The sequence below is a fragment of the Lolium rigidum genome, unplaced genomic scaffold (assembly GCF_022539505.1).
Source record: "Lolium rigidum isolate FL_2022 unplaced genomic scaffold, APGP_CSIRO_Lrig_0.1 contig_19763_1, whole genome shotgun sequence".
NCBI lineage: Eukaryota > Viridiplantae > Streptophyta > Magnoliopsida > Poales > Poaceae > Lolium > Lolium rigidum.
In genome coordinates, this window is record NW_025899946.1 from 448,851 (window position 1) to 473,670 (window position 24,820).

The 24,820-nt window shown below is 43.3% G+C and overlaps 2 protein-coding genes across 2 annotated transcripts; one reads left to right on the plus strand and one right to left on the minus strand.

The window, feature by feature from the left end:
* Positions 1-1,725: 1,725 nt before the first annotated feature.
* LOC124680545 (fructokinase-2-like) lies at positions 1,726-2,947 on the minus strand. Its single transcript, XM_047215595.1, has 2 exons — positions 2,735-2,947; positions 1,726-2,592 (listed from the first exon to the last, which is right to left on the minus strand). The coding sequence occupies exons 1-2, from the start codon at positions 2,945-2,947 to the stop codon at positions 1,795-1,797; spliced, it is 1,011 nt and encodes a 336-aa protein (XP_047071551.1). The 3' UTR covers positions 1,726-1,794.
* A 14,127-nt stretch (positions 2,948-17,074) lies between these two features.
* Positions 17,075-21,545, plus strand: LOC124680550 (B-cell receptor-associated protein 31-like). Its single transcript, XM_047215599.1, has 2 exons — positions 17,075-17,532; positions 20,976-21,545. The coding sequence occupies exons 1-2, from the start codon at positions 17,247-17,249 to the stop codon at positions 21,341-21,343; spliced, it is 654 nt and encodes a 217-aa protein (XP_047071555.1). The 5' UTR covers positions 17,075-17,246; the 3' UTR covers positions 21,344-21,545.
* Positions 21,546-24,820: the final 3,275 nt, after the last annotated feature.

Sequence of the window (24,820 nt, forward strand, 5' to 3'; positions counted from 1 at the left end):
AAACCTTGAATCAATACCATGGAGCCAATTACCAAAGATATTTGCCACACTAGTCGGGGGATACAGGGTAGACGCTACTTGGATGACTGACCATATAGATCTCGCAAAACTACACTGGAAGAAGAGGTGTTTGATGGTTTCATCATGATGACAGAAAACACACCGTGAACTTCCGTGCCAGTTCCGCTTAACAAGATTATCTTTAGTAAGAATAACTCCTCGGCGAAGGTACCATCCAAAATTTTTAATTTTTAATGGTATCTTCATCTTCCAGATTTTTTTATTATTATCAACTGGTAAATCAGAATGAAGGATCGCATTGTATAAAGGTTTCTTGAGGAAAAAGTGCCATCTACATGAAGATTCCATCTAAATTCATCCGGTTCAGGGGATAAGTGAATATCTCCCAATCGCTGAACCAGAGTATTCCATGCTATTAGCCTTTGTCCAAGTAAAACCCGTCTGAACGTCACATTCGGTGGTGAGGTAGTCATTAGTGTAGCAATGGTATCACCTTTGCGGCGAACAATACTATACAAAGCAGGATATTGTTCACTCAGGGAGGCATTGTCCAACCAAACATCTTGAACCGTATCTGTGCAAACTACTTTCGTCCCCTATTTCATGGTCTAATCAAGATCTTGACCGAGCTCGATGTCTTCATGTTGTAGGATAAGGTTCATGTGGTTGAGATGATTTTACTTTCAAACAAAACTGTTGCATGCCTGTCTGAAATGGTGAACACTCCAAGCTCATCCTGTCGTTCAGCAAAAGCGACTGAACGCTGCAGATGATCAGTCTTGCTGCAGTCCTGCCGGAGCCGGATCGGATTAAGCTACCCATCGTCCTGTCGCAGCATCTCACAACGGCTTCGCGTCCAGCATCGCCGTGATCCGTTGGTGCCATGGTCCATCCGGTTGCCTTTCGTGCGCGCGAGCTGATATTTTTGTTCTTTTCATTCTTGTCACACGCCGGCAGAGAGGAAGTCTGGTATAGCTTGCCTTCCACAGTACAGCGATCTGGCGCAGGTCACCTTGAACTGATTTGTGCTGCCCAACTAGTATTTTCTTAGTTCCTGCGGGGAGGTGCAGATTAGTTTTATGAGATCTGACCTGCTATAGCTGAATGGCAAGTGGATCTAAATTAAGAGATGTGTATAACTAGCCAAATATTACCAAAGTACTAATTCAGATTAAGATCTCTGGTAACAGTGGACTAAAAAAATTAAACAGTGTAGTACTACAGTATGGAAGAAACTTAGAATGAAAGAGTATATTAGAAGCCTGATGCCCACTGCGAAGCAAAATAAAGTTTGACGATGAGTAAGCTGATGTTAATAATGAAATTAGTACTCCATCCGTCTCGCTAAACATGTCGTAAATTTGATTAAACGCCTATTGTTTCACAACACAACTCCATTCATTCAAGGACTTGTCATTCAGAGTGTCCAACTGTTTCAAGTTTTGATTAAACGACTGATGTTTCAAGCACGCTACCCAAATAAAATTGCTGACGGCTGAGCAGAATAGACACACAAGAAATTATTAATGATGATCACTTTTGATACATTGCACGAGGCAGAAGGAAATATTCTTCTGAACACAAATCCATATTCATTCAGACTCATTGATATGCTTGCTTTTTATTAAGCGCCCACACGAGGTCTCACGCACACATAATAAAAAAAGAAAATAAATCTAACCTTACGCAAGAAACACAATCCCTGCTAGTAGATAAAATGCAGCTAAATCTCCACTAAACTCAACCCCGGGGCGCGACGACCGGCAGGTGGCTCTAGTTGCTGCCCTTGCTGATGAGCTCCAGGGCAGCGGCGGTGGTGGGCAGCGCCGGGATGGCTCCCTTCTGGGTGGTGCAGATGGCGCCGCAAGCATTGGAGAACTGCAGAACCTCCCTCAGCTTCGCTTCGTTGTAGAAGATGGAGTCGTCCTTGGCGACGTTGAGGAGGAGCGAGCCGACGAAGGCGTCACCGGCGCCGGTCGTGTCGACGGTGTTGACAGCATACCCCGGGACGGAGCCCTTGAAGTCCTTGGTGAAGTACCTGCACCCCTTCTCGCCGTCGGTGACGATGAGCAGCTTGAGCCCCTCGAACCAGAGCGAGAGCACGTTCTTCTCGTCGTTGGCGTCGCCCTGGGTGAGGAAGGCCACCTCGTCGTCGCTGACCTTGATGAAGTCGGCCTCCTTCCAGATGCTCATGATGCCGTCGCGGGCCGCCTGCGCCGAGGGCCAGAGCGGGAGGCGCACGTTGGGGTCGTAGGAGCAGAGGAGCCCGGCGGCCTTGGCGGCGCGCGTGGCGGCCACGTGCGCCGAGCGGCAGGGCTCGGTGATGAGCGAGATGGAGCCGTAGTGGAAGATGCGCGCGCGGCGGATCAGGTCCAGGTTGAGCTCCGCCTCCGTGAGCAGCATGTCGGCGGACGGGTTGCGGTAGAACATGAACTCCCGCTCGCCGTTGGACTTGAGGGTGACGAAGGCCAGCGCGGTGCGCGCGTGCTGGTCGAACAGGCACCCCTCCGCGTTCACCCCGTTCTGCTTCAGGATCTCCACCAGCATGTGGCCGAACTCGTCGTCGCCGAACTGCAGGCACAAACAAACCATCAGCGATCCGTCAGAATTTTAGATGATCGAACGAACGGACGATCAAATCAGAACAAAAGAGATGTAGCAAAGGCGAGACACGAACACAAAGGAGGAGACGGGGGACGGCGATCAGATATACCTTGCCGACGAACGCGGAGGAGCCGCCGAGCTTGGAGACGGCGCATGCAACGTTGGCGGGCGCGCCGCCGGGGGCCTTGACGAAACCAGCGGACTCGGCGAGGGAGACGCCAGCCACGTCCGGCACGAAGTCGATGAGCATCTCGCCGAAGGAGACGACCAGGCCTGGGGCGGCCGCCGCCGCGGGAGCAACTCCGTCACCGAGGGGCGCCATGGAAACGAGCTGAACGGAACGAAACTGGAGTGTAGGGAATGGAGGACGGTGAGCTTTGGAACGAGATGCTGCTGGTGCTGGCTGGTGTGGTTGATCGACGAGGAGGGCGAGGGCTTATATAGGCGCTGGCTTGGCCGAGGGGCCGGTTAATCTCATCTTATCCGGCGAGGATTAGCCTGGTCTAATCTCGCCCGCGTTGTTCGGCTTGGATAATCGTCGAAGCGCATGGGCTTCCTGCTGGTGGCTGATTTGGCCTACTGACGTGTGGGTCCGGAGGTAGGCCCGGTCGTACGTAGCGGACGAGGACTGACCTGTTATGCGGGGCTTAGCGATAAACCGGGTCGTGATTGATGAATCAGAGCTCTAACCAGTAATTATCTCGTCCCGCAAAAGCGCAAATTACCGTTGGAGTCGCAGTCCCAATCGACCGATCCTTGGGATCCATCTGGGTCCCACCTTATTCTCAAAAAAAAATGGAAAACGCTCTGTATCGGCCGACCGATCGCGTGCGGGAGATCGGTCGTGCCTCGCTCGCGAGCGCGTCCTTCTGGTTTCCGCTCCTGGGCCGCGACTCGCTCGCTTGCTAGCCCATCATCTGTTTTTGCCCGCATGGCCCACGAACGGTTCGCCGGTCCAGCACTTAATACACATAGAGACCATGGCCTAGCACTCAACGTTCGGCCCGATTTTGTTGTCTTTGTGTGTGAATTTTTGTAAAGATAGTTGGTGTTTTTTGTTGTAATTCAGTATGTACCAAATTAATTTTTGCTTGACCACTTTGTAGTGTTTGTAAACATATATATATTTGTTTTAATCATTTCTGACTTTTGTACAAATAGTTGGTGGATTTTTGTTGTAAGTATGTTATCTACCTCTCCACATGGCATGACTTTTGTTACTAACTATTGTTGTAAATATGTTACTTATTTGTTGTATGGAAAACTGACTATTATTGTAAACACCCAAATAAAAAAATTGTTTTTGTTATTAATTATTATTGTAAATATATTGATAGTTTGTTGTAAATGTATGTGTGGTACATATAATGATTAGTGCTGAAATTGTATGTAAACACACAATCATTTTTCTATTTTTTGTTGTAATACGTTGCATTTTTTGTTAAAATAGCTAGCGACTTTTGTTGTAAACACCCAAATTATTTGTGGCCAGTGTTGCTAATTATTGTTATAAATATTTTACTGGTTTGTTCTAAAGATATTTCTGGAATGAAAGCAGACTTTTATTATAAACATCCAAATAAAATAATGTTGGTTTTTGTTATTAATTATTGTTGTAAGTATGTTTCCGATTTGTTGTAAAGATATTATTGCATGGAAACTGACTATTATTGTAAACACCCAAAATAAAAAATATTGTTTTTGTTGTTAATTATTATTGTAAATATATTGATAATTTGTTGTACATATATGTGAAGATTTACTGTGAAAATTTTGTTGTAATACTTTTTATTTTTTGTACACAAAGCGGCGGGTTTTTGTTGCTATACTAAACAGCGGTTTTTGTTGTAAATATCTGAAAGTTTGGGGGCAAAGGGAAACACGTGTTCGGTTTAAACTGATAGGCTTAGGACCGCGGGTTGATTTTCCAAAATCCAGGGGCAAAATACAAAAATCGAAATGCTGCTAATTCTAGCCGGTAGATCGCGATCGGACGGCCGGGACAACAACCGATTTTATCAGCCCGGGTCGGTCGCCCGACGCTGAGCGCTGCCCGAAAAAAAATCTGGTTCCCACCTTGAACATCATCCCCAGCTGCTTTAGGGCGACTCGGGCTCGAACTGGCGGAGCTTGGAAATTTTCTGCGCGTGTGTCACCCTCCTAATTTTTTTTAGGCATCAACTATAATACAAAATCTTGCCAAAAACAGCAATGCAAATAGCAAAACCAGTCTTTGAATATAACAGATCTCCAAATATGTTCGAACTTAGAAAAAATAGCAATAGTTGGAAAGATTAAATAATCTTTCATAAATGTACCATTAATTACATGTGTAGAAAATTATCACTCTACTCTACGCTTTCGCATTGCGATGAAAGCACCGACTATATCATCGTCAGTTACTTCCAACAATAGCTCTCGCTAAATAAATGCCACCAAGCAATAGTTCAGGAGGTCGTCACCCATGCTATTTTTCAATGTATTCTTCACTAGGCTCATTGTGGAGAAGCCTCTTTCCACTCGGATATGTCCTTGGGATAAATTTTGGCAAGCCTCGTTACCTTGTGTACATCATAAGAAGCAAATAAATTGACGGGATTCAAAGATGGCATGCAAATAAGCAACTCCATATTAACCTCATCAAACCGATTGTAAGCTCTTGGATGACTTTATCAACAACATCAAGATAGACTTGTCTTCTAAAATGATCATCATTATTTGTTTTTCTATCATAAAACCGTAGTGATTTTCCATGAGGCACATAATTCTCACCCGGCAAAGGAACTGCAATCCCAAATGTGTTGCAATACGATGTCACCTTTGCAAGAAATTCTTCCCATCCTTGAGACCTCATACCTTGCATTTTCTCTTTTGTGATCTTAACAAGTCCCATTGCATAAAAATGTCTTCATCTCTCTTTTGCAATGATTGAGACAACTCATTTGTGTAGCCAAGAATAAGAAGCGTCAAGTTGGGCATGGAAATCATGTTAAATGACTCAAAGACAATCACCATAGCTCGTACTTTGGTCCACTCAAGACTTTGTGAAGGATCTTTTCAATTTTGTACAAGTACCTCGAGGATTGTGGGATACATAGTAATAATGTACAAAATAGTTCTATAGTGAGAACCCCACCTTGTATCACTAGGTCTAGCTAACCCCACTATCGATTTAATCCACAACCACTTTCAAGTTCGCCCAATTCAAGTGCTTCCAAAACCTTTTGTGCTCTAACATATCGAATAATGTCATGACGCTTGCAAGAACTCCACAAAAAATGTTGAACAAGTAGGTAACATGATAAAAAAAAACACACACAAACATCATTACCTTTTGCCACAACAGCAAGCACCAATTGGACTTGATGTGCAAAGCAATGGATGTAATAAGCCGAAGGAGACTCTCTCATGATCAATGTTTTCAACCCTTTAATCTCCGATTTCATGCTACTAGCACCATCATAGCCTTGTCCACGAACTTGAGTAAGAGTCAAATGGTGATCATCAAGTAAAGTCAAAATTGCATATTTAAGACAATGTGGTTGTATTGGCAACATGAACAGCACCAAGAAACAGATCACATACTCTTCCCAATTTATCACCATAACGTAAGCAAAGAGCTAGTTGTTCTTTGTGAGATACATCACTTGACTCATCCGCTAGAATTGCATAGTGGTCATCACCAAGATCTTCAATAATTTTCCTAGTAGTTTCCTCCACACAACATTCAATTATTTGCACTTGGATCATTGGAATAGTCAATCTACAATTTTTCAGAGCATTCTTCAAAACGACCTTGCTAACATCTTCATTATTTTCCGCAAGCCATCCCAAAAGTTTAATAAACTTGCCCTTGTTAGTAGAGTCTTCACTCTCACCATGTCCACGACATTCCAACCCTTGATGAAAAAGAAACCTCAAGCATCTAAGTGAATAAGTAAGACTTTTCATATAAAGATCCTTTTTATACACCTTCATAATAACATTGTCAATTGATGTATTTGATGTCATAAATAAGTTGTACTTCTCTTGAGGTTGGCTCTGAACACTACTTATTCCACCCACATGTTTGTCTAGTGCATCGGGTTTGTTCCAATTTCTCCAACCCTTATTAACAAATGTATCAACTTGATGGCCCCAATTTGTTTTCTCTTTGAACAGATAACATACAAAGAAAAACCCAGCCTCCTTTGAGGTATTATATTCTAGCCACTTGTACATTTCAACCAAACAAAACCGAAGTGTCGGTTTCTACCATATATTTTTCTAGTTGGGAAATCATGTGCATATGGTTGTCATGGACCTTTTGTGATATAACCTCTCCGAACAACATATTGATCATTAACTTCATACCTTGAAATGGCAATCATTTTCCCTGGATCGCCTGGAAGGAGATGAATATCATATGACCTTCATACCTTGACTCGGGATGTGTGGGTGATGATGGTGCTTCATTTTCATCTTCATTTTCAGTCCCAAAATCCATATCTTGAGCTCGGACGTGTTTTAGTGTTGCACTGTTGCTCAACGCTATTGGTCATTGCCGGCTCGCCTGAAAGGACACAGATGTCGCCTAGAGGGTGGGTGAATAGGCGGTTTAAATCTTTTACGAATATGGCTTAACCAATGCGGAATAAAACTAGTGTTTAATTTATCAAGCACAAAACCTATATACCTAGGGTTCACCTATGTGCACCAAGAACTTATGCCAAGCAATACAAGTAACTATGTGATAGCAAGATATATAACTTCAAGCACAAAGGCTATCACAATGTAAATTGCATAAGTAAAGAGCTCGGGTATAGGAATAACCGAAGTGACGCGGAGTCAACGATGTATCCCGAAGTTCACACTTTTGCGGGTGGTACTCTCCGTTGGAGCGGTGTGGAGGACAAGTCACTCCAAATGCACAAAGGCCACCATATTCTCCTCGAGAATTCCCACCAAAAGGGATGTCCTCGATCCACTATGGAACCTTAGGGTGGTCACCGAACCTGCACAAAGCTTGGGACTACCTCCATAACTTAATTGGAGGCTCCCAATAAATCGCCACAAAGGCCTTGCCCTTGAGGAATCTCCACAACTTAATTGGAGGCCCCAACAACACCACTAAGCCACAAAGCACAAAGCTTGAGGTAATATCCACAACTTAATTGGAGGCCCCAAGAAAACCACAAAGACCACTAAGCCGTCTAGGGTCCAAAGACCCAAGATGAACAAGCTCCCGAAGTGTATGTCTCACGAACTTTCATCTTCACGTATCACCGCGGAGAAATCAAACCGATGCACCAAATGCAATGGCAAGAACACCACAAAGATGCTCAAGTCCTTCTCTCTCAAATTCCAACAAAGCTACTAAAAGTGCATGGAGCCCCCATGTGTGGTTTTGGTAATTAATGACAATCCCTATGGACTAATATTTGCATTGAGTCATATATGTAGGAGTTGTCCATAGGCAATGCTTGAACCATATGTTGGCTTCAAGGTTGCAATAAGAAGAAATGAGGTGCAAGTTCAAGATGAGCCAACTCGAAGAGATCATATGCTTGAAGCTTGACATTTATGTGGTGTCCATGAATATGTGAATATGCACCAAAGAAGAACTCCCGTAGTGGAGTGTGGGGGAGCAATCCACAAGAGTTCATCAAGCAAGCACAATCAAGAAAGGCGTTCCATCTTGTTGCAGTCAAGATTGTCATCACTGAGCTCAAGTGGAATGCGCAAGGTTAAGGTTTGGTCTTGATAGGGTTTCTTTCTTACTGGTCTCGTGGTTTAGTTAGGAGACCGGGTTATAGGTTAGTTGCCGCACTATCAAGGGGCTCTCGATTGAGTAACTCGGTCGTATCATTTGAAGAGAGGTCAAACCTTTGCATCCTTGCATCATCTTTCTTGGTTGTTATTTGGATATTATCCATATGGTGTTTTTGAGTTTGTTCTTATTCTCATGACAAGCTCTAGTTCATCGAAAATGGATGCCAGATAAAATACTTGTTGCGTTTTCGATATTGGACTTTTTCTCGCTTCTTTGTATTGAGAGGTTTCACCTCTAAATTCATGGAAAAATATATCCCACATGTTATTAAGATTTTCACTCTTTGTGGGGTAGCTCTTGTCATCCTTTTTCCAACTAAATTGGTTTCACCTAAATCCGAGTTTTCTAACTCAAGTTGTTGCAATTTCCTTATTGGAGGTATTACCGGTTTAGCTCTTATAGATAGGTTAAAACTTCCCCTTTTGATATTATACTCCATGGTTGGACTATGATGTTTCCCTGCATGATCTTGTAGAACTCTTCGTTGTGATTCCAACGAGCCAAATATCATCAAATTCGGAGTCCCAATGTGAAAATAGCGACGTTCTTAGTGTGCGGTGCGCTGCAAGCCAGATTGGTCCAGCCCCCGGTCCGGCCAAGCGGTCCCGGCTCTCAAATTAGTCGCCGGAATTGGTCCGGGGCCGGCCCGGACAAGTCCGGCTGGCCAGAATGGTCCGGCCAAGCCCGGAAGGTCCGACCGGGTGCGAAAATGGAGCCTTTTTCTCCAAACGGCTAGTGCTTCTCCTCCCATATAAAAAGGGGTTTTCTTCCCCATTGAGCGGTTGCTTCTTCTACTCTCTCTCTACTCCATTGTTGACCTTGAGAAGCTTCCTCTCCCTCTAATCCCTTCACGATTCTTGCTCATATTTGAGGAAAAGATAGAGGAGATCTAGATCTACATCTTGACCAAACAAATTCCTCTCTTTGTGAGGGAAATCCACTAGATCTAGATCTTGGAGAAATTTGGTGTTTCCCCTCCTATTTGTTCTTCCTCTCTTATTCCCCCAATAGCTTTTGTAGCTTTGTTGGAATTTGAGAGTGAAGGATTGAGCATCTTTGTGGTGTTTTAGCCATTGCATTCGGTGCATCGGTTTGACTTCTCCGCGGTGATACGTGGAGGTGAAAGTTCCTGAGACATACACTTCGGGAGTTTGTTCCCGAAGCTTGTTCCTCTTAGGTATTTGGACCCTAGACGGCTTAGTGGTCTTTGTGGTGTTCTTGGGGCCTCCAATTAAGTTGTGGAGATTACCTCAAGCTTTGTGTTTTGTGGTTTAGTGGTGTTCTTGGGGCCTCCAATTAAGTTGTGGAGATTCCTCAAGGGCAAGGCCTTTGTGGCAATTTATTGGGAGCCTCCAATTAAGTTGTGGAGATAGCCCCAAGCTTTGTGCGGGTTCGGTGACCACCCTAAGGTTTCATTATGGATCGGGGACATCCCTTTTGGTGTGAATTCTCGAGGAGAATACGGTGGCCCTCATGCATTTGGAGTGACTTGTCCCCCATACCGCTCCAACGGAGAGTAGCACTCGCAAAAGTGTAAACTTCGGGATACATAGTTGTCTCCATGTCACTTCGGTTATTCCTATACCCGAGATCTTTACTTATGCACTTTACTTTGTGATAGCCTTCGTGCTTGAATTTATATATCTTGCTACCACATAATTGCTTGAATTGCTTAGCATAAGTCGTTGGTGCACATAGGTGAACCCTAGTTATATAGGTTTTGTGATTGACAAATTAAACGCTAGTTTTATTCCGCATTTGTTAAGCCATATTCGTAAACGTTTTAATCCGCCTATTCACCCCCCTCTAAGCGGCATCCGTGTCCTTTCAGCTACAAAAGCTATTGGGGGAATAAGAGAGGAAGAACAAATAGGAGGAGGAACACCAAATTTCTCCAAGATCTAGATCTAGTGGATTTCCCTCACAAAGAGAGGAATTTGTTTGGTCAAGATGTAGATCTAGATCTCCTCTATCTTTTCCTCAAATATGAGCAGGAATCATGGAGAGATTAGAGGGAGAGGAAGCTTTTCAAGGTCAGGAGTAGAGAGAGAGTAGGAGAAGCAATCACTCAATGGGGAAGAAGACCCCTTTTATATGGGAGGAGGAGCACTAGCCATTTGGAGAAAAGGAGCTCCATTTTCGCACCCGGCCGGACCTTCCGGGCTTGGCCAGACCATTCTGGTCAGCCGGACTTGTCCGGCCGGCCCTGGACCCATTCCGGCGACTAATCTGAGAGCCAGGACCGTCTCGACGGACCGGGGGCTGGACTGGTCCGGCCCAGCCGGACCTTCCGGCTTGTGGCCCGACCACTTCGGCTGGCAGCACACCGCACACAAAAAACGTCGCCATTTTCACATCGGGACTCCAAATTTGATGATCTTGGGCTCATTGGAATCACAACAAAAAGCTCTACAATATCATGCAGGGAAACATCATAGTCTAACCACGGAATACAAGATCAAAAGGGAATTTTTTTAACCTATCTATGAGAGCTAAACCGGTAACACCTCCAATAAGGAAATTACAACAACTTGAGTTAGCAAACGCGGATTTAGGTGAAACCAATTTAGTTGGAAATAGGTTGACAAGAGCTACCCCACAAAGAGTGAAAATATGAAGAATAAGTGGGGTAGATTTTTCCATGCATTTAGAGGTGAAATCTCTCTAAACGAAGAACCAGGAAAAACTCCAATATCGAAAACACAACAAGTATTTCATGTGGAATCCGTTTTCGATGATCTAGAGATTGTCATGAGAATAAGTACAAGCTCTAAAACACCATATGGATAAGATCCAAATAACAACCAAGAAATATGATGCAAGGATGCAAAGGTTTGAACTCTTTCCGAATGATACGATCAAGTTACTCACTCGAGAGCCCCTTGATAGTGCGACAACTAATATATAACCCGGTCTCCCAACTAAACCACGAGACTGGTAAGAAAGAAACCCTATAAAGATAAAAACTTAACCTTGCACATTCCACTTGAGCCCGATGATGACGATCTTGACCGCAACAAGATGAAACACCATTCTTGATTGTGCTTGCTTGATGAAGATGACGTCTTGCAGATTGCTCCCCATACTCCACTATGGATGAGATTCTTCTTCGGTGTAATTTCACATATCCATGAACACATATGAATGACAAGCTTCAAGCATGTGAGCTCTCCGAGTTGACTCATCTTGAACTTGCACCTCATTTCTTCGTATTGCAACCTTGAAGCCAACTCATGGTTCAAGCATTGCATATGGACAACTCCTACACATATGACTCAATGCAAATATTAGTTCATAGGGATTTTCATTAATTACCAAAACCACACATGGGGGCTCTATGCACTTTCATCGCCGCCTGCTCGTCCACGAACACTCGCACGCGCGGGGACAAGCTTGATTTGAGGCGAGGGGATTGGGAAATGCGGAGTCAGGGATCGGGGCCAGTTTGAGGCCGGTGGAGTTCTTGTTCTTCTATGGCGGCCGGTGTGGGCGGCGGCCACTTTGCTCGATCGCGTTTGCGATTTGGAAAAGCTAGGTCGTTGCCCGTCGGGGTTGAGCGGCGCTTTGTCTGGGCGTCTGGCAACGACACACATGGCCAAGCAGAGGAGGCACTTCGGTCCCAGTTTGACTTGGAAATGGGATGTTTTATCATACTGGGCTTTCAAAGAGTACTAGATCCCGATTTTTTCACTCCGATGCGTTTTTCACTTCTAGCCCAGTTTAACTTATAAATGGGCTCTTTTATCACATTGGACTTTCAAATAGTACTAGATACTGATTTCCCCCAAGTCCAGGGTAGGCCACGACCCACCTGGCTCCGCCCATGCCGCTCGAACACCTCTTGTCTGGGCTTAGCATACCCCTTCTCTACTGCAAACACAGACTGACAGAGTGAGTACCTAGCACAAACACAGACTCACAGAGTGAGTAATTATCTCACAAAGAGTAGCATTTTTGGGTACGATCTACTACGAAAATGGAGTACTATTCAATGGGATGAGGAAATAATTAGTCAACTCTTTAGGAAGGCTGATGCATCTACCAATTTCAGCATGGAATGAAATCAGATTAGTTGTGAAACATACTTTTGTGTGGCAAATTTTTTTTACATCACTTGAAAAGTATATTTTCATGCGTTTGCAGACATGGCTTTAAGGATGACAATGAATCGGGTTTGGACGGATCTATCGAAACCAGATCCATATTCATCAGCCTCACTGTGTCCCACCCACGAAGATATCCATGCACATGCATGTCGCTCCAAATCTAAATCCGCTGGATATCTGAGTATCCATGGAGATCCATGGTTTTAAGGTACTATATACATCATCATAACAACATTTCACCATAAAAACAACATTACAACAATATTTTGGCAGCATTTAAGCACTTCAGCAACATTTCAACAACAATATAAGCAACATTTCACTGCCACAAGAACATATCAACATCAATATCAATGATAATTATATGGGAAATACATATGAATATCAAAGCAACAATATTTCAACCACATAGTACTTCAAATATGTAAAATCCCACACGATCACATCATAAATACATATAATTGTCAAATGTCACGCCCCGAGACCGGGCTTGGACGAGACAGCCGCCGCGCGCCTATAAACCGAGAGGCTTATACTCGCGCAAGGCTAAAAATGCAGGCTTAAACCAGCACAGTGGATCTCGAGAAACTCAAACACAACATTTTACAACCTTATTTATTTACAGAGAAAATACAACTAGATTCTCTATATCGATTCCCACCCGCTGGTCCTGCCTAATCTTCGATCGACGAACTCTTCTGCTGCGCAACTCTGATAAAAACATTGGGGAGCTGGGGTGAGTACGATAAGTCATACTCAGCAAACCGATTATACACAATCATATAAGATGTAAAATAGACTTGCTTTTCTGAAAAACAAAAGATGGTTAAAGTAGTTAGGCAATTTAAAACGCATGGTGCCACACATGAAAGTAAGTTTCCCTACCCGGGAATCACAGGGGTGAAATTCACACTTTTACATTCGCGAGAGGGGTACTCCGACATCGACAGCCTCAACTAGCACCACACAGGCGCTAGAGGAGCAGAGCCCTTTAGCCCACTAGAACCCGAACACCTGAACCTACTGATGTCGATCGCTCCTACGGATCCATCATCGACACGTTCCACAACAAGGCCGTCTCCAGTGGAGAACTCAGTCAGTCCCATACCTGAACTGTGACCGGTACAATATGTTTACCTTCGTAGCACCAGTTTATTCTTGTAAAACAATATTTTCTCAGTTGATCACTTTCTATCGATATTCGCGCTAATGCCCGATTCGTACCGGTGGCTCCAGCGGATCCATCACCGTGTAACGAGACCGGCGAATTAGCCCACGAATATCTCCGATACCCTCTACCAACTAATGTAGCATGTATTTAACAACAATATGTATTCTACAAAATACATGAAAGAGTATAAAGCAGCTTGCCTTAATCATTATCTCTATCTTCGAATAGTAAGATAAACCAATATATCCTCCGATAAGAAGACCCGGCAACAATATAAGAACTAGTCTACGACTTGAGACTCATATGTATTTCAATTCAGCAGCGCCTCCCTATACTTTGAACTCCTTCAAACATAACTAACAAACTAACATGCACCTACACTCGCAGCACCTCTCTCACTCTCTCTTACTCTCTAGCTCTCCAACCCCGGTATATCTCTTTGGTTGCTCATCGACGTGCAACTGAGCAGCAGCATGCTCTATTTATAGGCAAGTGTACCGACTAACCAAGCCAAAATATCTGGCCGCTTCCGCTTAGACGTTGCTAGTCGCTGCACTAAAGAAAGCAAATGAGCTACTCCCATTGGCTCACTTCCTCACACGTGTCAAAGGGTCACCGGTTGGCTTCCATGCACAAATTAAACCACGCAATGGTCGGCCGCTGCCAGCATGTCCCAACTTGCTCCAGATACAAACCACGCTGGCTCCAACTTCATAAATAAATATATGTGCAAGTCCTACTTCTACTTTGCTCGTGCATGGCCGACATGCATGTGTGAGAGGCAAAACTTCACCCATAGTCTCTCTGATGCTTACTACTGATTGCTTGAAGGATACACTAGCTAATACTACTACCAGACAGCTCCAATCGATACTTACATGTATTACTAGCTAGTGGACAAAACACAAATAATTCAGGTTCTAATTTAATTCTTACAGGAACATTTTAGCCTTCAATTTTAAACACTAGATACTAACAAACAAGATAATTAGCAGCAAATTATAATTAAACTTAAATTAATTAAGTACTTAAAAATTAGGGTTATCACATCAAATCTCATGTCTCACTAACATGTGGGTCCCACATATCAACTGGAATCCATGGGGCAAAAACTTTGCCCATGCCCACCCCATGAGTTAGCGGATATCCGCCCATGAAATCCGTGGGCGTAACGGTCCCTCCATATCCATGCCCTGCGGGCTAGATATTCGTGGATACCCAGATCCATGGATAAAATTGCCATCCTTACATGGCTTCATCTTTCATAATTAATTGTAATATTTTTTAAGAAAATTATGGTCTGCATGCAATATTTTAGAAAAAATACATGCAAGACCGTTGGAAATCTTAATGCATATAGTTTACTTCTAATCTAAACAAGGTCTTATGTTATCCTAAAAAAACATACTACGTCAGATCCATAAAAAGCGCCAGATGGAGAATCTCAAATTAATCGCCGATGAAGGCCTTCGAACATGGTAACGTTGAATACCAGAAAGACGAAGCAGCACGGATTTGGAACATGTGTGTAGAACTGTAGATGCACCCGTTTAATAAAATCAAAAAATTGCATTTAAAGTTTTGGCAAAATTTAATTTTTTTTGCATGTACATATTATCTTGATACCTACTCATGCGAATACTGAAGTGAAAATACGACCATATATGGTACATGAAAACGAGAAAATTGAAAATTGTATTTATTTGAATAGTAATCCAATCATTATAGTATCATTTGCATATTTTATTATTTTTATCTAAGTCACATACAATCTTATTTTTCCTTGAAAATAGGCACGCGTAAGTATGAAGATAATATATACATTTAAAAATTTATTTCAATTTCTTAGAAATTTTTAAATAACAAATTTTCAAGTTTTAAATAAGTGTGCGTCTACACCCACGTTACACTAGCTATTTCCGAAAGATGAAGGGCCTTTATCATAAAACATGCAAACAAGGCTATAGACAGGGGTCGCAGATTCCCATAGACAGGCACGTTCCATAATAATTTACTTTCTCATTGCTGTAAAAATTACTTCCTCACAGAAGCAGGCAAACTATGATCATAAAAGATACTGCAGCGAATTAAAAACCAGGATCTGTTGTACTAGTACTCTAGTAGTAGTCTATCCCTTGTGGCGTCACACGATCCAAAAGAGCCCTCTTCGTTACATTTTTCTATAAGAAACTAAATAGAGAGATGAAAAACAATAAGCTTTATGTTTTATGGTGTGTTTTCGAGAGCAAGAGCATGCTATGTTTGATTGTAGGATATAATACGACGATGTATCTAGATTTACTGGAAAGATTCTTTATGGTCGAGCGAAACAAACTTTGGTGTAAACACCATCTGGATGCCATGCTACATTTTATTTTTCTATTCTTTCCTTCTGAAACCCCATGAACGAATGAAACCCTAAACATACAAAAAAACAGAACGTTCTATAAGATTATATCATGTTGAATATTATAGAAGTGAATATCACATGAATTCCAGAGGAATATCCCCTTGAAGATGATGGAAATAATAAGAAAATTATCAATCTAATGCCACGGAATTTTTAAAAAATACCATAAGTAGGAAACCGACTAATCACTCATTTAAAAAAATAGTTTTATGAAAAGTGAACTCCTACAAATATTACTGAAAATGGTTAAATCTAAAAAGTCGTTCAAATGAGTTTGCAAAAAAAAGTCGTTCAAATGTATATTTTTTCCAGGAACTAAGATGAACCTGCATACCTTTTTCCTGAATACTTTCTCCTTTCTCAAAAGTGAAGTAACACAAAGATAGACAAAATTACCATGCACTTTTGTTTCGGTAAAGTTGCCGATCCCATAATAAGTACTCCAGCTTTTCCTTAAGCATGTCGGCGAACTTTAAGATCGACAGCGTTAATCAACATTGTTAATGAAAAAGAAAGAGTCCAAAAGAGGAAGTACTCAAGTCAGAACGAGCAGGCAGAGGGGGCCAACAGCTCTCCCTCTCGGCCACTCCCACTCCACTCTCCCTCTGCGCTCGCACGCTCCCCCTCTTCGTCGCCTTTCGCCGCCGCCGCCCTCCACTCCACTCCGTCTCTAGTCCCTCAACTTTTTTCTTCACTTCCCTTTTCTGGGTTCAGTTACCGTCGTCGTCCCGTAATCCGCGCGCCCACAAGGCCGCAGATTTCTAGTTGCTCTGCTCGGTGTTTGTTCCTCGGATTAATTGGTTCTTGGCAAGAAGGTGGGATTTCTTCATTTCCCTCTGCCGTTCGTCTGAATTTTCTTCCTTTCCCATTTGTTCCCCCTTTTGCAATCTGGTCATTTCAGTGCTGACGCGTTAACCCTCTTGATTTGCAGGCCAGGAAAAAGGTGGCGCCTTCTTGTCCGCCTGCAAATCTCCCCGTCGAATTCGCCATTAATTCTTGCGCCGGTTCCTGGAAAACGGGGCAGCTGCCGCGGAGCTGCCGAAAGCCCCCGCCTTCCCGTGCGCAATCGAAGGACAGCTGATTAATCTCGGCAAGGGAGGAGATTGGGGGAGCGCCGCCGCCATGTTCCAGCTGCTGTTCCTGGTGCTGTTCGCGGAGGCGGCGGTGGCGCTGCTGCTGATGGTCAAGGTCGGCCCGCTGCGGGAGCTCGCGATGCGGGGCGTGGAGCAGGCCAAGATGGGCAAGGGCCCGGCCACCGTCAAGACCATCGCCTGCACGCTCTCCGTCATCCTCCTGTCCAGCGTCACCACCATCCTCAAGATCCAGAACAGGGGCCACAAGCTCGGCACCGTCAGCCCCATGGACCAGGTGCTCTGGAGGACGCACCTCCTCGAGGCATCCCTCATCGGTCAGCATGCGTCTCTTGCCTTCATTCTTTGATTCATGTTTTACTCTACACCATTGGAGGGGACGCTTCTACTTCTGGATCTGCTGCTGATGATATGCTGCTAGCTAATTAGCATCTGCAGTGTCTATGAACTATTTTTTTTTTCGATATAGGGCGCTTTATTACTCAAAAGGTTTGTGCCTATGAACTATTGGACGATAAAGTAGCAATTGCTGCTTAGCTTTCGGAGAGGAAGGTGCCTTCGCTTTTAATGAAGTACATAACAGCGTTATGGTACCAACTTCTAATTTAGAATATGCTCTGCTATTAGTTTATCTCGGGATTGTGTAACCTAAGCTTTTGGGTCGAATTGGTAATCTGCAGTTCACTGAAGTAGGGTGTAAATCATGCCACAAGCAAGAATTTAACGCTTACGCTGCGAAGGGCGTAGTTTTGGAGATGCCATCTGTAATCCTAGGGTTATAATACTAATCTGTAGTTTAGAATATGTAGTGTATAGTTTGACTCTTGCCTCTGCCTGAACGAACTACAGTCCTTTCTTAACGTACATGTTTGTGTATCCAGTTGGTAGTTTATAGTTCAGTTGAGGCGTGTAGAATAACGGTGTGTAGTGTAGTTTGTGCAATTGGAATCTCAAGCTGAAAATTTCTAATGTACTTTAGTGCAGCTGATCTTATTGTTATTGTTAGTAGCGTTTGCCTTTCGTGTGGTGTGCCTGGCGGTCAACTGGTCAAGCAATAGTATATAACAGTGGTCTGGCCTGTGTACAATAAGAACTGATCTTTCTTAGGCTTGTATCAGATTTATATTGTGTTATCGCTTTAGGAGAGGAAGGTGCTTTCGCTTTTAATGAAGTACATAACAGCGTTATGGTGCCAACTTCTAATTTAGAATATGCTCTGCTATTAGGTTATCTCGAGATTTTGTAACCTAAGCTTTTGGATCAAATTGGTAATCTGCAGTTCATTGTAGCAGTGTGTAAATCATGCCACAAGCAAGAATTTAACGCTTAAGCTGTGAAGGGGGTAGTTTTGGAGATGCCATCTGTAATCCTAGGGTTATAATACTAATCTGTAGTTTAGAATATGTGATGTGTAGTTTGACTCTTGTCTCTGCCTGAACGAACTACAGTCCTTTCTTAACGTACATGTTTGTGTATCCAGTTGGTAGTTTACAGTTCAGTTGAGGCGTGTAGAATAATAGTGTGTAGTGTAGTTTGTGCAATTGGAATCTCAAGCTGAAAATTTCTAATACTTTAGTGCAGCTAATCTTATTGTTATTGTTAGTAGCGTTGGTCTTTCATGTGGTGTGCCTGGTGGTCAACTGGTCAAGCAATAGTATATAACAGTGGTCTGGCCTGTGTACAATAAGAACTGATATTATTGTGTTATCGCCCCCTAGGTATTACTATAAAGCAGGGTAGCTGGATCTGCTGTAGCTGCACAGGCAGTAGAACATAACTGTAGTTGATTGTTTGGTAGTAGTTCGGATGACAGCCCTTTGGCTGAAAGTAAGCTGTCCAGGGTCCACTTTGATTTTGTATTGTGCCTTAAGTTAACTTCGTGTCTGAATATAAGAGAAGATTGAACAAACAGTATAGTGAAAATATGTTTGGTGGTAAGATTTGAGCCTTGTGAGCAAATGTGATCTGACTAGAAGAAGGTAAGTTTTCTTTAAGAAGACGGTAGGTTTGAATAAGCGACAAGATCATTTATGTAAAATTCAGATAGCAAATATCTTACTCAATCATATCTTGTACTGCATATTAAGATTTAGATAGGGGCTTGAAAAGAAGGTGCATTTTATTTTTGCCAAAAACAACTTGCCTTTTTAGTTACTGTTTATGTTATGTGCTATATTGAGATATATGTAAGTTATTTAAATAGGAAAGATATGATTTAGAGTTAAGAGATCAGATCTGTATCCTTTAGATTATTACTTAGGGTTCAACCTAAGTCCTCCTATATATAGGACATCAGATGTACCAATGGGGAATCAATGAAGAAGAATATTGTCGTTTACTTTTATTTACTTTTCAGTAATTAGGGTTTAGTTTCTTACAATTTGGTATTAGAGCCATCTACGATGCCGAGCAAAGAAATCAAGGTAGAGGTTGTGGAGCTGATGAAGATCATCGCGAAGCAGTTGGAGAACCTCACGCGCCAACGGGAGGAGGACCAGGTGTTCCTTGCCGGGCTGGAGCAACGCTTGACGGCGCTCGAGCAACGGCTACCAGCCCAGCCTCCGGCACCAGTTTCCGCGGATGCAACAGCCACCCATGACACCACCTCCATGTCCCTCACCAACAGCACCTCTGGTGCCCTCTTCTCCAGCGGGGGAATTGCCGCTGCCGTTGGAACTCTGCCCGCTGGGCAGATTGGCCACCTCCACCACTTCGCACCCCCACCTTACAGCTCAAATCCCAGGCCAAATCCCTTTCCAATTCTGCCCCCCACCTACCAGCAGTTGGTGCAGCTAACCCCCTTGACAAACGGGCTGCAGCTTGAAGCAGTGGAGGTTGAGAAACTACAAGGAGGAGCGGAAGTAGTACCACCTCCTCCAGCAGCAGGGTCAGAATTAATCAAGAAATATCATGTTTTGCTACACCCACAAAGGGAGCAAGTTGTCTTCAGCACATCTCAGAACACAGGGAGCTGGCGTTACACTTCATCAATGTGGGGTTACCTCGGCCACCGCCCGAGCAGCTCGAGGACGAGCTGCTTGTCAAGGGGTCGGTAGTTATTATGTGTAGGAATATAGGATTATGCTAGATTGAGATCTATGGAAGTTATTTAAATAGGAAAGGAGATGATTTAGAGTTAAGAGATCAAATCTGTATACTTTAGATTATTACTTAGGGGTCAAGTAAGTCCTCCTATATAAATGACATCAAATGTACCAATTGGGCAATGAAGAAGAATATTGTCATTTACTTTTCAGTTAATTAGGGTTTAGTTTCTTACAGTTTACCTTTAATTTGTCATTTTATTCCCTGTGTCCTGTTCTTGGATTAAAAATCTTACTTACCATTTGGAAATCATGATCTGCAAACTACGGCAGTTGCACTTAGTAACATTAGAGGCAACTTAGTTTTGGCTGCCATGATTCACTGAATTTGGGATTTAGGGCCTGTTTAAAGCTGAATCAGGTGCAGTTAATAATAATTACGATATATGGGGAAGTCTTTTGTTTTGCGGTGGATATATGGGGAAGTCTAAAATCACTGTGTACCCATTTGCACTTGGTATATGGCTGTCGGCGAACTGGAACACAATCTCTTATACACACATTGTCCTTCTAATTGCAATTCATACCCAAGAGCAGTGCTATCATCTAGGCACCCATAAGTAATCAGGCTAGTTTTAAGTGAAATGATGCCTCAAATTCAAAGTTGTTTGTCCAATTGGGTCTATTTCCTTCTAACAGCTCATCACTCTTGACAGGATACACACTGTTCCTTGCATTTGTCATTGACCGGTTGCACCACTACCTTCAGAAGCTCATTACTCTAAGGAAAGCCGCCAGCACCTCCAGAGAAGAGGTCGAGAAGCTCCAGATGGAGAACCGATCCTTGCGCGAGAAGGAGGACAAGTCTTCTGGAGAGATCAAGAAGCTTCATCAGGACATCGCAAAGCTGTGCGAGGACATGAAGAAGCTGAAATCCGAGTCGGAAGACCACGAGAGGAAAGCGTCGGAGGCGGAGGCCCACGTCAACGCGCTGCAAAAGCAGTCGGAGGAGCTGCTCCTGGAGTACGACCGGCTGTTGGAGGACAACCAGATTCTGCAGTCCCAGCTCCACTACAAAGCCTGAATCATCAGTTAACCTGCGGTGCACGAAGCGCTCATGGCTAGGGCTCATGATGTGGCTCATGGCTGTGTCCTTTCCCTCTCTAGCTTATGGTGGTGTTGTTGGATGCGGTGTCTATTTTGTAGTTCCTGAGTGGCAGTTGGTTTTGAGGCACTGAGTCAGGGATGGTGAATTATTGGATATGGGAGAAAGATCAGATTTCAGAATGTGCATTATCATAACTGATTAGGCCCTGTTCGCAGGAATTTGTCTCCAGTTCTTGCAGAAATTTGAAAAGATTTTCGATATCATTATATTTCCATGAAAAATAATAATTTCTCCAGCGTTCCAAACAAGGCCGTCAAATGTTGTACAGCTGTGTAGGCTTACCTGCTTGTTTCAGCTCACGGTTCATCAGGTGTCCATTTATTCAGGCCGGCAATCTTGCCCATGGGCCTGGGCGCCCATGGTCACCTGACCCGAATGGGTAGGGTATGGGTCGACTATTTCGCTCATTGGTCGTATCCATGGGTAACCCGATTAGTTATGGGTAGGGCATGGTCATAAGGTTGTGCCCGTGGGTAACCCGATGGATTGCCCGATTAGTATTGATAATTAAATAATTTTTTTATATATAACAATTAGTCCTTTATTTGACGTAAATACACTTGATACCATGTACAAAAGCAAACACTTGGTTGCTAGGTAGCAAGATACTAGACTTAAAGGTCTGTTAAGTTTGTTTTGTGACAAAGCTAGTTCCTAGTTCCTACCTGCCCATGCAAAATACGACATGGTTTCCGCGCCTTTCATTGGCACGGTGCCTCACTAGCGACTAGCTCCTGAAGTGATGCTCTGGTGCTTCCCTGGGAGACTCCGTCTGTACTCTGCTGCAGAGTGGCCATGATGGCTGTTCAGGAGCTTCGATCTCCGTTGACAAAGTATGCTTGTGTGGGATGGATAGCTGTCGCTTGCGCTGATCCTGCACTGGCGCATCTCCCACTCGGGCCGTGTGCACCCCGAGTCGCATCTCCACCAGTCCGCCAAAGGCTCTATTCCCGCTCACGGGTTGTGAATGAACTGGGATCCCTTGATGCAGGAGGTGATTTCGAGCTGGTTATCTGCGACAAGTTGCTGGCTGCTGACATCAAGTCCAGTTCTACGCGGCCGGATCCTTCAGTTGTCCTGGTATGTCGTCGGATCTCTGTCTGGGGATTCATGAGAGAAGCTACTTCAGGTGTGGTCTCAAGCCAAGAAATTTCCTGCCTGCGGCCAAGATTTGGTCTTTGTCCTGCATTATTACTTGGATTGAGATACGCAACACCATCTTGGATATTTATTTGTTCAATATCTGGTCGGAGAAGAAGCATTGCAAGATTGCTACACAACCTTCTCCTAGTCTAACCCTATGCGGTGTTGTTTTCCTGATAGCTCAAGTTAAATTTTGTGCTGATGGGAATGACCTTGTGGAGCTCGTGCAACTGCCAGCGTGCTGGAATCAGAATTCGAGTTTTCTGCTGCAGGTTGTGTTCCTGCACATCCAGAAGGGGGCCGCTGGCCCTATTTTGGGGGTTTTCACTCGATTTGAGGATGATCTTCATTGTTTGCGCTGGTATGGTCATGTGCTTGAAAATAATGAGATGGAAAACCATCTGCATCATCATCCTGGTTTCCCCCCAAGCTGAAGAAGATCTCCAGTTGTGAGTATACCAACTTAGCCTTGCATCAACTTTATATGGAGATCTTTGAGTCTGGTTCTTGGTCTATTGGTTATGCTGCCCGAAGCTTGAACTATTTTACCAGGAATCATTTGAGTTGTGTGAACCCGTCGAGCAAAGTTAGTATGATTGTCACATCTCCGCCACATTGTTATGTTTGCACACAAAATTCTTCAATCAATGGCAGTCCAATAGGCTTAAGTGAGCAAGCTTATCTTACTTGCCATTACTGCACAAGGTCATCTTTGATTGATGGCACTCATTCTGAAGATGCCGTTCTCTTGCTGTTCGGGTTATGTCACCGGAGGTGGACAACAGCACCTTCGTTGTTGATCCTCAGATTTAACAATGGGGACCCTTAAGTTTGAGCTCGGTGAAGGCTATTCAATATCTACAGCTCAATCACAAACCTCAAGTGCATACGCCAGATAGACCGTTGGGAGAGTCACCCGCGGGGCATCAACTGGTATAGAGCATAAAGGAGGCCCTTGAAGATTGCAATTGCAGCAAGTTCGAGCTGAACTGTCGACGGACAAACGATCGATGTATGACTCCAATTGTAGTCTGCGGTATCTTCTCTGCAAAATGTCGCCATCTAGAATCCGTTATGTGCAACTTAGAACAGCTGGCTCTTGCTCATTTTTGAGCTTTGTAATCTTGTACTCCGATGGTTAATGGTTAATATATTTTTTATGTTCAAAAAGAAAAAAAAAACTTTCCTGGCCCAATGCACAAAACTCATTCTGCTCATCTAGCAATACAAACTTCAGCTGTTAATCGAGTTGTTCTGGTTATTATGTCAAGAAAAAAAAATCCATCCATACACAGAAAAAGTTCCTTCCCAAAAAATTTACAGAAGGCCTTAACGGTCAAAATAAAAATTGAGACTTGCAGAATGGCAGCATAACTACAAAATGGTGGAAATATCCTGCAATAACATTTGTTTTTCAGACACTGCTACTGACGAGTCATATGAACTGTTTCAAGAACTCGGTCGCCACTAGCTGGCACCGGGCATTCACTGACAGTTTCAGCTCACTGATCTCCTTGTCAATTTCCTACATCACAAAGCAGAGATGTGCTATCAAGACAGGAGGAGGCGTTTTGACTCATAGAAATATTTGCACCCATTATGTAAAATAATTATTTTTTTTAAAAAAATATTGAAAACTTCTGGCATAAAATTTATGGTGCACATTGTGACATTTTAGTTCGTACACAAGTTTTCGTGAAAAAACAATATTTTATGTGGTATGTACAAAAAATAAAAAAAATTCCTATACATAGTCGTGTCATAGCATCAAATTTTTTTTTTAGGAGACACATAATTTTTTTTCTGGAAACTTGTGTACCAACATAAAATGTCTACATGTACATGCAAAATTTTATTTCTGAATTTTTTGACACTTCAAAATGTATTTTCACGCAACAGATTCATACGCTTCTATGAGTCAAATTGAATTTCTCTAGCGTCCCGCATGGTGCTTGAGGCGCTGGTTGACCGTAGTTGGATCACCGATATTGGTGGAGCCTTTGAGCTCACTTGGCCTCTGATAATATGTCCAGGTTTGGATCCGCTTGCGTGACATCTAGGTTCTCTTGTATTTTCGTGTTAAACTTGACATGCACATGCCTTTTATACACACATGATTTTATGTTGTATCTTTTATGATTTCGTTGTTCATCAAGGGTCACGTATACCCATGTCCACCAAATTCGCTTCCTTTTTCACTCAGGCCCTCCTTCAAATTCTTTGTTAGTGAAACAAACTGTGGTCACGTGT

Bases quoted from the DNA above. Each gene is read 5' to 3' on its own strand.
- LOC124680545 (XM_047215595.1), bottom strand. From the start codon at position 2,947: ATGGCGCCCCTCGGTGACGGAGTTGCTCCCGCGGCGGCGGCCGCCCCA. The intron at 2,593-2,734 runs GTATATCTGATC...TTGTGCCTGCAG, and splicing joins CCTCCGCGTTCGTCGGCAAG to TTCGGCGACGACGAGTTCGG.
- LOC124680550 (XM_047215599.1), top strand. From the start codon at position 17,247: ATGTTCCAGCTGCTGTTCCTGGTGCTGTTCGCGGAGGCGGCGGTGGCG. The intron at 17,533-20,975 runs GTCAGCATGCGT...CACTCTTGACAG, and splicing joins CCTCGAGGCATCCCTCATCG to GATACACACTGTTCCTTGCA.